This window comes from Lissotriton helveticus, chromosome 12, assembly GCF_964261635.1.
Source record: "Lissotriton helveticus chromosome 12, aLisHel1.1, whole genome shotgun sequence".
NCBI classification, from domain to species: domain Eukaryota; kingdom Metazoa; phylum Chordata; class Amphibia; order Caudata; family Salamandridae; genus Lissotriton; species Lissotriton helveticus.
Genome location: NC_136073.1, coordinates 86,948,436 through 86,960,884, shown reverse-complemented (window position 1 = coordinate 86,960,884; position 12,449 = coordinate 86,948,436). Strand labels below are relative to the sequence as shown.

The 12,449-nt window shown below is 44.3% G+C and overlaps 1 protein-coding gene across 1 annotated transcript in view; it reads left to right on the top strand.

Moving 5' to 3' along the window:
• LOC144797891 (extracellular calcium-sensing receptor-like) overlaps nucleotides 1-12,449 on the top strand; it is a 148,803-nt gene that overhangs the window by 118,199 nt on the left and 18,155 nt on the right. The window contains exon 5 of the mRNA XM_078668694.1: nucleotides 10,792-11,019. Within this exon, the coding sequence (XP_078524820.1) occupies nucleotides 10,792-11,019 (228 nt within the window). The remainder of the gene's footprint in view (nucleotides 1-10,791; nucleotides 11,020-12,449) is intronic.

The window sequence follows — 12,449 nt, the reverse complement described above, 5'->3', positions numbered from 1 at the left end:
AATTAACCGTATTCGTTTTCAAAGTATCTATGACATCAATGTCCCCTAAAAGAATTCTGTCAAGGGTCCATCTGACCAAGGCTGGAGGCATACTTAATGAAATCTCTAGTTTTTTTGATGAATAATCAGACAGATGTATTGGTTGATGCGCTATTCTGCTAATGCTTTTTTCAGTTTACAATCTGTCAAAAAGAGATTAATTTTGAAGGTGCGCGAATATTTTTTATTCTGGAACGTGTATTCTCTTTTCCTTCCCTCCTTTAATCTCCAGGTGTGTACTAACCCTAGATTCTTAATTAGTTGATGTAAACTTTCTCACATTTTTGGGGAATGCATTATAGGCCTAATGGTGGATTTGACCAAGGGTGGGTCCAATAGAGTATTAAAGTTCCCACACATTAATATTAAGTATATTGTTCCGAGAAGTTGATTATATACCTCCTCGGGCCGGGATGGATCATCTACATTGGGGCTATAATATCCTACAAAGGCATAGCCCACACTATGTATTTTAGCATCACAGATCAACCACCTTCCACCTGGGTCAACAATAGTATTTTCCAACCTAGCTTGTGCAGAGATTTTAAAGATAATTGCTACTCCTTTTACATTACAGGTTTGGTTGGTGCATGCAAAATGTGTGATCCATTTATTCCCCTTAAGGATTCTATCCCATTCCTCCTGACGTAGGTTTGTCTCCTGCAATATTATGACATCAGTATTTGATACTTTAAGTAATTCCAGAATCTTTGCTCTCCTACTTTTGACCCTTAAACCATTCACATTCCATGTCAATACCCTCAGATCCTGGGTCTTTCCACAGTCTACTGTCATTGGCATGTATATTAATATCACTTCTCCTACTAATCTTTGATCATTTTATACACATGAGGACTCTAGTTTTTTTTTGTTTTTCCCTACTTTGATCCTAAACCTGTGCTCAAGTGATTTATGAAATAGTGAATCCATTCCCTTGCCAACCCCAAACCCACCTCAGGGAACCATCCCTTTCACAAAGTTGGGTATTGCATTATACCCCCTGAGCTCTTTTGTTCCGATCCTGTTTTGTAAGCCTTTCTGAGCCTTAATCTGTGAAACGAAATCTTCCGCCTCAGACACCTCTTGTATGTTATACATTTTGTTATTCCACATCACTTTCAGTCATGCTGGAAATTTCAACTGGGCATTTTCCGCCAAAGCTTTCAATTCTTTTATATGTCTCCCTAGTTTTCATTGCAGTGTTTGAGTAACCTTTGCTATGTCAGATCTTATAGTGAAAAAACAGTCATCCTTCTTAAATTGCTTTGCTTTAAGGGCTGCTGTCAGGATCATGTCCTTAATCATGTCAGAGCGAAAATGTATTAAAATGTTTCTTGGTTTTTCTCTGCTTGGGTTCATCTTGAATGGGTCCTGGTGCACTCTCTGAATGTCTATTTCCAAATCATACCCTAATACTTCTGGGATAAATTCCTTTACCAGCTTAATAACAAACACTTTTATATCCCCTCCTTCTGTGCCCTCTCGGATATTTAAAAATCTTAAGCTATTTCACCTTGAGTTATTTTCCATTGCCTCTAGCATGTCTCTAATTTCCTTCTCTCTATTTTTTAAACTTTGAATCTCCTTATGATTAGACTTTACTTCCTCTTGTAATGCTCCTAAGGATTCTTCTATTGTAGCTAGCCTTTCTGTGATGTAAGTCAGATTTTCTTCAAGGTTTTCACAGACTTCGTGGATCTTCCCTTGGTTTTGCTCTGAAATCGCGAATTGTTTTTAATGTCTTTTGACAAAGAGAGCAATATCTGGGTTACATCGCAGCGCTTGCCAATTCTGCATTCTTAGTGACATTTATACTATTATTAAATTTCTTTATTCGGTATTTCATGATAGAAATCCATAAAAGCAATGTTATCCATATTATTACAGTAAAAAGGATCAGTTTATACAATAAATTTAAAAAGGAATAGTTAAAAATTGTATCACTTCGCATTTCATTGAGTTCATTATTCTGTGTTTTGAGCGTGTTCCTCACAAATTTTTTCTATGCTTAAAAATACATTTCAGAAAATTAACGACATGATAACAGATAGGTTCAGACTCTAAAAGCTGGAGGCGAAACATGGCAGGACGACACTGTCTTAAACCCCACGTTTTTAGCAATGATAGCAGCCAAAATTTGCGATGAGCAGAATAAAATTTGCAAAACAGTACAGTATGTATAGTAGTCTGGACTGATTTATCATCACAAGGACAATATCCTAAATTTGGCTCCCAAGTGTTCCTCGTGGGAAAGGCTACTAACCGGTGAAAAAGGTTTCATCTAAATCTGGTTAGTAGAAAACGATCAAAGATACCAATGTCAAGTATTAGATAAGGCTGGATAGTGACAGTGGTCTGAACCATAATTGCATGGTGAACAGAAGCTTTCCCTATTTCATTGAGAAGCCTTAGGCCATCTAGATGGCTCAGGGCCATTGTTTTCAGATCCTTCTTAGATATGTCACTGATCTTTGCTGGTGTAGTGTAATATGTCTCTAGGCCTAGGTCTGTGAGAAAATTTCTAATGTAGACGAGCCATCCTATTTTTGCCGAGTGGTCTAGTGCCATTGAGTCTGCCACAATCCCTTTGGTTAACATGTTTTTTTCGGAGGACCAAATACGCCTCCTTAATAGCAATGGTTGAATTTTTGCCAGGTCCTCTATATGTGGTATACCTAGTTCGATATGGCACGCATATGTAGAAATTTGCCTTAGCTGCTGCAAGGAGGAATCTTAGGAATGAGTTTTCTGCCACCTGTAGAGCACTAACATCCACATGCCTCCAGACGCCGGCCCCGTACAGTGCTGTTGTCTGGCATTTAGCGTTGTAGATTTTCAGTAGTTCCACTGGCGACCGTTTGCCCAATTTTTGTGAAAAGGACATCAAGGCAGCTATTGCTCTCTTAAAACAGTGCTTTCTAGCCTCGACTGCCGCTTTCCAATTCAGTTGTTCGTCTATTGTGATAACTAGATAGGGGTACTGGGCCGTCACTTCAAGTTTTTGATTATTAAGGAGTATGTCCTTGGGTCGTTTTCTCCCTTTGCCTGCCACCATTACAAAGGTCTTCTTGATGTTAATATGGAGATCAAGGCTGCCCATGAAATCCGCATACCTGGAGAGCGCCTTTTGTAGTTCGCACGGAGTACGTGCCAGTATGACGGCGTCATCTGCATAGAGCAGAGCGGGAATCAGGCGTTGTTTTGCTTGCGGGAGGTCCCGGGCCCCCCTTAAAAGCTCCACCTCCAAGCTGTTTGTATACAAGGAGAATAGAAAGGGGGCCAGGACGCATCCTTGCCTGACTCCACGCTCTACTCCGAAGGGTGCAGACAACTTGCCCTTCACACCGAAGCGGACTCTCGCGGAGGCCTTGGAATATAATTCCCTCCAAAAATCTAAAAGTGGGGGATCCACTCCCATTTGTGACAGCACTGACCACAGCTTTGAATGGCACACGCAGTCAAAAGCTGCGGACAGGTCCACATAAACCATGTAGAGCGTGTCCTGTTTTGCGTGGATATATTTTCCCAAAATCATAGATACATTTAGGGCCGGTTCTACTGTGCCAAATCCTTCCCGGAAGCCGAACTGTAGATCGGACAGAACACCCCTTTCCTCTACCCACTGCTGTAGTCGCTCAAGGATGACCCTGCCAGCTACCTTGCCCAACGAGTCCAGCAATGAAATAGGACGATAGCAAATGGGGTCCTGGCGATCTCCCTTTTTTAAAAATTGGGACCATGATGGACTTGGTCCAAGAATCCAGCAGCCCCTGTTTTGCAGCTGCCGTGCATACCCTAGTAAGTATGGGGGCCCAGAGGTCCACATTGTATTTAAAAATGTCCACCGGGACTCCATCAGGCCCCGGTGCTTTTCCATTTTTGCTTAATTTTAGAGCCAGAAGGACCTCAGAGATGTCAAATTCTATGGAAATAGGGTATCCGGGGAGAGGATGGATTATCTCTTCACTTCCTCTATGTGTTTCTTTCTGAAAGATTTTTGAGAAATTGGATACCCAGGCTGCTTCTTCTATGGCCACTTCGATTTTGGGAAGATTATCATCAGCTAGGAATGGGGACTTTACTACTCTCCAAAAGGCCTAACTATTTTTATCTAGGGCGCTTTTATGTAATTTGTCCCACAAAGCGTGTGTTAATTCGGCCTTTCTCTGGTTCCGGACAGACTGGTATTCTTTTCTGAGTCTGGCAATTTGCTGTGGGTGTCTCGCATCGTTGTTCAGGGCCACTTTTAGCTTAGAGTGTGCCATGGTACAGCTATGGTTAAACCAACCTTTCTTGTTTGATGTTTCGGTTTTTGGCTTTGCTGTAAGAAGGGCCTTAATGGTGTCTAAAATTATGGAAAAGTTATTTAGAACTTCCTCTTCTGTCGCTGTTAAATCTAGGCATTGTATAATGTGGGGGTAGGCTGATTTAATCAGCTCTTCAGTAATTTGCCCAGGATTTATCTTCCCCCATTTTAGGGTGTACCCATTTAGCTGAGCCATGTGTAATTTATTCTGGTTCGGAGCTTTTGCTATCGTTAAAGTGAGGGATTGTTGGTGGATTAAATTCAATTCTATTCTAAGGGCCGAGTGGTCACTTAATGTATTTGGTAGAACCTCAAAGTGCTTAGCCCTATTAGACAGACCATCCGATAAGAGGATATAGTCGACTGTCGATTGGTATCCCCTCCCCACATATGTTGGCTCTAACTGCTTGGTATTGAGGTTCAAGTTGTTGACCATTAGGAGGTCCAAGTCTGATAATAGATCATTCATAGCTGTGCCCAGTTTGGTATGGCAGAAATGAATAAGAGGGATATTCTGCTCATTCACCATGCCACCACAATTTTTTCCAGCAAGTGAGCAGGGATGTAGATTAAAATCCCCCCCCCCCCATAGGAAAAAACCAGCACCTTTACCTCCTTTAGCCTGTCTAAGATTGGAGAGTTTTTCATTTAGGTTTGATACCACCCTCAAGAATTCTCCTTCCTCCAAGTTGTATAGAAGTTAATAAGCAGGACGGTCTCGTTTTTGGGTAAGGAAAGGGAGAGAAGCTGGAAGTTTGGATCCAGTTCAACCGTAGTTATTTTTAGTTGCTGGGTAGTGTTTGCTATATAGATGTTTAGTCCCCCTTTAGGCCTACCCATGCTCCCTACCACGGCTGAGGAGAAATACGTCCTAAGTCCCAGGAGGTGAAGTTCCGTCGATGACCATGTCTCCTGAAGGCAGATAATTTGTTGTCTACCTAGGAAGCTCATGGCGCTCCCATCTTCAATCTTGGGGTGAAGGCCGGCGATGTGCCAGGAAACAATGCCTAAGAGTTGGGGTAAAAACAGTTAAAAAATAAGTTATTTGTAGATACCCCTAGTATTAATTTAGGACAAAGAAAAAGAGCATACAGTATGGACGGAAAGTCCTGGGTGATAATAGTTTTTAGAGGGGGGGCCCGGCCCGGTCTTTAACGGTCTCTAACGGGCTACAACGGGCCCGCCCTTGGCCCGGGCTTCGCCCGCGCTTCTCCCGCGATGCGCGGTATAACCTTGATTTAAATACTCAAGTGGGGAGGGGCGGGGCTTACGCGGGAAGAGGCACCAGCTGGCGATGTCCGGAGGTATGCTGGTCCTCCCAGTCCCGGTGAGCCACGCTGTAAGCTGAAAGCAGGGTCCTTCCCATGAGATTCGGGCAAGAAGCAGGGTCCAATATGCTCCTATTTACTCCCAGCAGGGTTCAGGAAGCAGGCAACGTGTAGACTCCTAAGAGCGTCTCCCGCGGAGCGGGGGCCGCGAGGAGTAAAGTACAGGTGGGGAGGGGCGGGGCGGGGCTTACACGGGAAGAGGCACCAGCTGGCGATGTCCGGAGGTATGCTGGTCCTCGCAGTCCCGGTGAGCCGCGCTGTGAGCTGAAAGCAGGGTCCTTCCCATGAGATTCGGCAATAAGCAGGGTCCAATATGCTCCGATTTACTCCCAGCAGGGTTCAGGAAGCAGGCAACGTGTAGACTCCTACGAGCGGCTCCCGCGGAGCGGGGGCCGCGAGGAGTAAAGTACAGGTGGGGAGGGGCGGGGCTTACACGGGAAGAGGCACCAGCTGGCGATGTCCGGAGGTATGCTGGTCCTCGCAGTCCCGGTGAGCCGCGCTGTGAGCTGAAAGCAGGGTCCTTCCCATGAAATTCGGGCAAGAAGCAGGGTCCAATATGCTCCGATTTACTCCCAGCAGGGTTCAGGAAGCAGGCAACATGTAGACTCCTACGAGCGGCACATTTATACTATATTTCTTCATGAGAAGTTGTAAATCCTCTCCCGATGGATCATCCTTCTGTGAACTATCCGTTAAATTGGTTAGAGATAGTAATGGGCCAAACAGCATTATGCTGAGACCCTAAAGTGTCCATGTTGAGTGGGGTCTCGAGACTATGTGTTCTATTCATTGAGGAAGATCTAGAGATTTTAGTTTGGTTCTCTGTCCCCTTAATTTTAAAGAAAGGTCTTAATGAGGGGGTAAGTTTTACTTTCCCGCCCAAATTGCTCCCAGACACCCCAGCCTTTTTTACCCGCCTCTGAGGAGGTCCTATCATTTTAGTTTGAATGGTGGGTAGGGAGTGGGTGCTTTCTTGGGGGGGACCCTGAGACGTGCACTACTACCCTCTCAAGTATCTGGGTATGGCCTTCTTCTCCAATTACCTGTACTTGTTGTGTTCAAAAGTCACTGTTTCTCAGAGCCTACCTATTTTTTTCAAGTCTCACAGAGGGGGGCACTAAATTGCTACTCACTGTTGGGTTTGTTGCTGCTACTCCAACCCCAGTGTTCAGCTGTACTTTGATATCCTTAGAGATCCTGAGAGATGAGAGAGGGTTCAGGTTACTGTTACTTTTTCTATTCTGCCCTCGAGTCTTCACAGGGGTCATGTATGCTCCAATAGGGTCCCCTCCCACAGGCAACTCAGCAGTATATCCCAGCCACTCTGTACCTGTAATGTCTGTGACGGTTCTGCCCAAAATCCCTCGGAAGCCAACACACACCGCCGCCCATCTAGCGCGGCTAATCTGCTGTGCGGCAAAAAAACATGAAGGGCCAGCAGTTGCGGCCACCACCGATACCTCCACTGCAGCCATTGCACCGGGAGTCCGGAAGCGCCCGAGACCAAGAAAGATGCCTAGAGAAGGAAACCCCCGAAACACGAGCCAGGGAGTAACTCAGATCAAAATTCAAGTGAAGCGCAGGGCTCAGGTAAGGCTACACGCAAAATAGAGACATATTGTGGATCGGAGCAACAGAGCTCGTGGCTGGCATACTAACGAACCACAATGTTCCCCCGCAACTGTCCAGTTTGCTGAAGTCTTCTTGGGGACATTCTGAAAGCTTCCATGGGAATGCACTCTGCCTATTGCTTCCCATTGGCTTTGTTGTTTATAACTCATATTTGCCTGCTTTCTGTTTGCTGGCTTGATATTATTTTAAGCTGTGCACTGTATAGTTTTTTTAGTAAAATCGTGTGTGCAAATTTAATGATTATTTCAATTGAAAATGAGACTTCTTTAATGACAGTGCCCTATCACACCATGCTTATGCCACTCCAAGCAATTCCACTCTACTCCACACATTCCTATGGCACTTTACATCCCTCCATGCAATGCCACTCCTCTCTACTCCACTCCCTTTAATGACCCTAGACACCACCCTACACCACTCCACTCTGCAACTCTACTCTACTCTACTCACCAGTACTCTACTCTACTCCACTCTATGGTACTCTACACTCTGCCCCACTTCACTCTATCCCGCTCCACACCACTCTACTTCACTCCACCTCACTCCATGCTATTGCACTCCATGTCAATCCACGCTTTTCAACTCCATGTCACTCCACTCAACACCACTCCATGCTGCTTCTTCCCTTCTAGGCCACTCCACTCTACAATACTCTACTCTGCGACACTCTGCTCCTCTCTATGCCACTTCACTCTACCTCAGTCTATGACACTTTACACTCTACACTCAACACTACTCTATGCCACTTCACTCTAGTCCACTCTATGACACTCTGCTCTATGACACTCCATTCCTCAATACTCCACTCTATGAACATCTACTCCATTCCTCTCTAATCCACTATACTCCACAACACTGTACTCCAGTCTCTGCCACTCTACTCTACAGTACTCTAACCATTGTAGGGCCCTCCACTCTACGTCACTCTATGCCACTCCACAACACTCTGTGTAACTCCACAACAGTCCACTCTATGACACTCCATTCTATGACAATCTACACCACTTTACTCCACTCTATACCACTCCACAATATGCCAGTCCACTTTATGACACTTTAATTTGTTCTTCAGTATGCTACGCCCGACTCTACTCCACTCTACGACACTCCACCCCCTCTATGGTACTCCAATCTATGACACTTTACTCCACTCTATGCTACACCAATCTACGCCCCTTCACTCTACGTCACTCCATGACACTTCATTCCACTCTACCCCATTCCATGCCACACTACACCCTTCCACTCTACGACATGACACTCTATGAACCTCTACACCACTCCACTCTATACTACTGCACTCTATGCCACTCCACTCTATGTGAATCCACTCTATGATACTCTACTTTACTCCACTCAACGCTACTTCACTATATGTCACTCCACTCTATGCCATTCTATGAAATGCTAAGCCATTCCATGATACTTCTGTTCTCTCTAGGCTACTCTACGACTATCCACTCCACAATAATCCATTCTACTCCATTCCACTCTACTCCACTGTACAGTACTCTACACCACTCTACACCATTTCAATCTATGATACTCTACACCACTTCACTCTAGGCCACTCTACTCCATTCTATTGCATGCCACTCATGCTACTCCACTCTACGACCCTCTACACTGCAACCTTCCATGCTACTCTACTTCTCTCTATGACAGTCTACTATATGACACTCTGTGATATTCTACACCACTCCACAACACTCAATGAGATTCTAGGCCACTCTGCGTCACTCTAATCTGCAACACTTTAGCCACTTTACCCCACTCTACTCCAGTCTGTGACACTACACTCCATGACAATCCACTCTATGACACTATATCACTTTGCTCCACTGTATTCTACGCCACTCTTCTCTACATCACTCCATGACACTCTATGCCAGTCCACTCTATGCTACTCTACTCCACTCTATGTCACTCTATGTACCTCCACTTCACTCTACTCCACTCTATGAGACTCTACTCAACTCATTTCCCCTCTACTCTTTTCTCCTCCACTCTATGTACCTCCCCTCTATGACACAACCCTTTACTCTAATCCACTACAGTTTACTCCTCTCTACTATACTACACTCTGTCACTCTATGACATTCCACTCTGCAACACTGTACTTTGTGCCATTCTATTCTTCGCCACTCTATTATATTCTACACTCCTCCACCCCACGACACTCTATGACCCTCCGTACTATGACCCTCAAATCCATGACCCTCCACAACACTTTAGTCTATGGCACTCCTCTCTACATCATGCCACTATTTGTCACTCCACTCTACCACACTGTACTCACTCTATGCCACCACACTCATTGTCCCTTTACTCCACTCATTGCCACTCTACATCACTCCACTCTACATAACTCCACTCACTCTACTCTGCTTCCCAACACTCCACAACACTCCACTCTATGACACTCCACTCTACGCGTGCTATGCCACTGTACAACACTCCACTCTATGCCACTCAACTCCATTACACTCTAGTCTATGCCACTCTACTCTACTCTATGCCACTTCACTGCATAATTTATAGCTGCCTATGATGACAGTCATTACTTGAGCTGACTGCTATCCTGTTCATAATAGGGCATTGCTTTCCCTTCTTTTTTCTCAGTTTTTTTTGTTTGGTATTTTTATATAGCGCAAACATGACCGGAAGGTGTTGGACCACTTTAAATGAACACCAGTCACGTTCATTTTTTAGGCACAGGGAGACTAACGGCCTGATTTAGATCTTGTCCCGACAGGTTACTCCCATTATGGGAATTATATTGATTCAGATCGGATACCATCACCTTTGTAACGAGTAGCCCGCCTTTCAAAATCAGGCCCTAAGGGATTTGCCCAGAATCCCAGGATGTTGAGCTGAGACAGAAACTCAGACCTGGTGCCCAAGTCCCAAAGTAGGCAGCTCTGCCCGTAAGATCACATCTTCTCATGTTTGGAAGTTGGTCTCTTTCACACCCTGCATCAGTGTGTCCCTCCCTATCGTCTTCCTCTATTTATTTTAAGATTTGGCTTTAGAGACACTTTTTAATGGAAACAAAGTCTCTACAGTAAATAAGAAAAAAATATTTCATCATTTTTAAGATCCAATCACTTTATACACTTTATGCACTGAAGGTCATTTGCTTGACAACCCATGTAAGCATTAAACAGCTGTGCTAGTATGAAGATCAATACTTAGAAAGAAATGAAAAGGAATCAGTTGAGTTTTGCATTAGTGCAGCATACTGTGGGAAGCGTCTAATATTTTTTTCACATGCACTTCAAAATAGTGCACATTATTATTAAGCATAAAACTTTGTGTGCTATAGCTCTTACCAAAGAAGTACAAAGCATATGTCATAAATGAAAAAAGTCCTGAGGCAAGTTGCAAGGGTCAGGACTGCTGAACTCCTCGTTCAAGTTTATGAAAGTCAGCACTAAAAATTTTCAATAATTAAAAAGATAATTTATTTCTTTTCTCCTCTTCCAGCTTCTTCACTACATAAAACATGTACATGTGCCAGAAAAGGGTGGACATGGGTACTACTTTGATGAACAAGGTAACCCCCCTGCACAATATGATGTTATAAACTGGCAATATAACCGTGAGGGCATACTCAGGCACGTGAAGGTGGGCACATATGACTCCAGTGCCCCTCCTGGAGAAACACTGAAGATTAACATCAGCGCTGTCCAGTGGTCTGCAAGAGGCACGCAGGTAGAGGTCATTGGAATGTAAAGAGGAGTCCTGCTGTGGGAAGCCTGCTATTTATCTGTAGCATTGAGGTGGTGAGGGGAGCTGCCAGTGTGCTCTGATTGTCACAATATTGTTTCCATCTTCCTTAGACATAGATTTATCCCTTCAGTTGCAGAAAATGGAGATCTCTATCTACTTGGCTGAAAAGTATTCAACTTTTATATCTAGATCATCATATGCCGCCTATGATGTTAGGAAGCTTAGAATGTATATGTTTTTTCTTCTAAATGCAAAGTCTTTTTTTGCGCTGTGTAGGTGTATCTTCCTTAAGTTAACTTGAGTTAGAGGATTCTGAAAGGAGTAGATGAGACCGATTTATAAAGAAATCTGATGATACTTGGGGTGTGGTTGTAAAACCACTTTTTAGGGCAAATTATGAAGAATTGCACCAATCAGGAAACTACTTGCAATTTACGCACTCTTTTTTCAGATGAAGTTGCTACTAGTAATTGTTACCCACTGTTAAGTAATCATTGCACTCTTTCTGGGGCCTTGATAAATCGTAGTTTGCCGAGCAGAGAACTGCATGTCCCACCCTTGAGACCTTGTCTGTGTGGTAGCACCTTGGTGCTGCCCTCCATATGTAGAATGAACACCTGACTGGATGTGTGGGGGCTTGCACCCCTGCCCGTGATGTCACACCCCATGGTCATTTTCACAGAGGTGAGCCAGAAGAGAGCAGAACAAGGGCTGAGCCCTTACCCTTGGCCCTTGTATGTGCAGAAATAATGAGGAGAAAAAGGGCAGATGAAGATAGGAGGATACAAGGTTATGGCGAATACAGAGGACCAGTAAATGGTAGAGCGCTGGCCTGTTGTTTCAGAGGAAGAATGGAGCCACAATGCTGTTCACTTCCCACCATTCTCCCCAGCCATAAAATCCCACAATGTTCTCTGGATGTTCTCTGGTTGTAAAAGAAAGTCTTTTGACGATTGCATCTACCCTCTCAGTTGACCTTCAATCTATTCTCATCCATATCAATAATTCCTCCTAATATTTCCGTTTTAGCTTACACCCAAGCCTCAGTATCTCCTTTCTAATAAATCATTAGGGTACCCTTGAAAATTCACCTCATCTACCACTCAAATAGGAACAATGTAATATTTACAGAACAGCTGATAGAAGTAATCACAATACATCACAATGCATTCAACCCACTAGTTTTTTCTAGCACAAATTTCCTAGTCAAACTCCAATGCCGGCCCCGCGGTGGCGATCAGCCCGCCATACCAACCCGATTTACCCGCGGTAACGCAGCCGACACAAAGTACGTCTGCTGCTTTTCCGTGCGAAACTGGCCCTCAATATGGTGGGGTGCCTAGCAGGCAAATCCATCCATATTAGGATGCATGGTTTTAATGGCCTTTCCATGGCGGCAATGCTGCCATGTA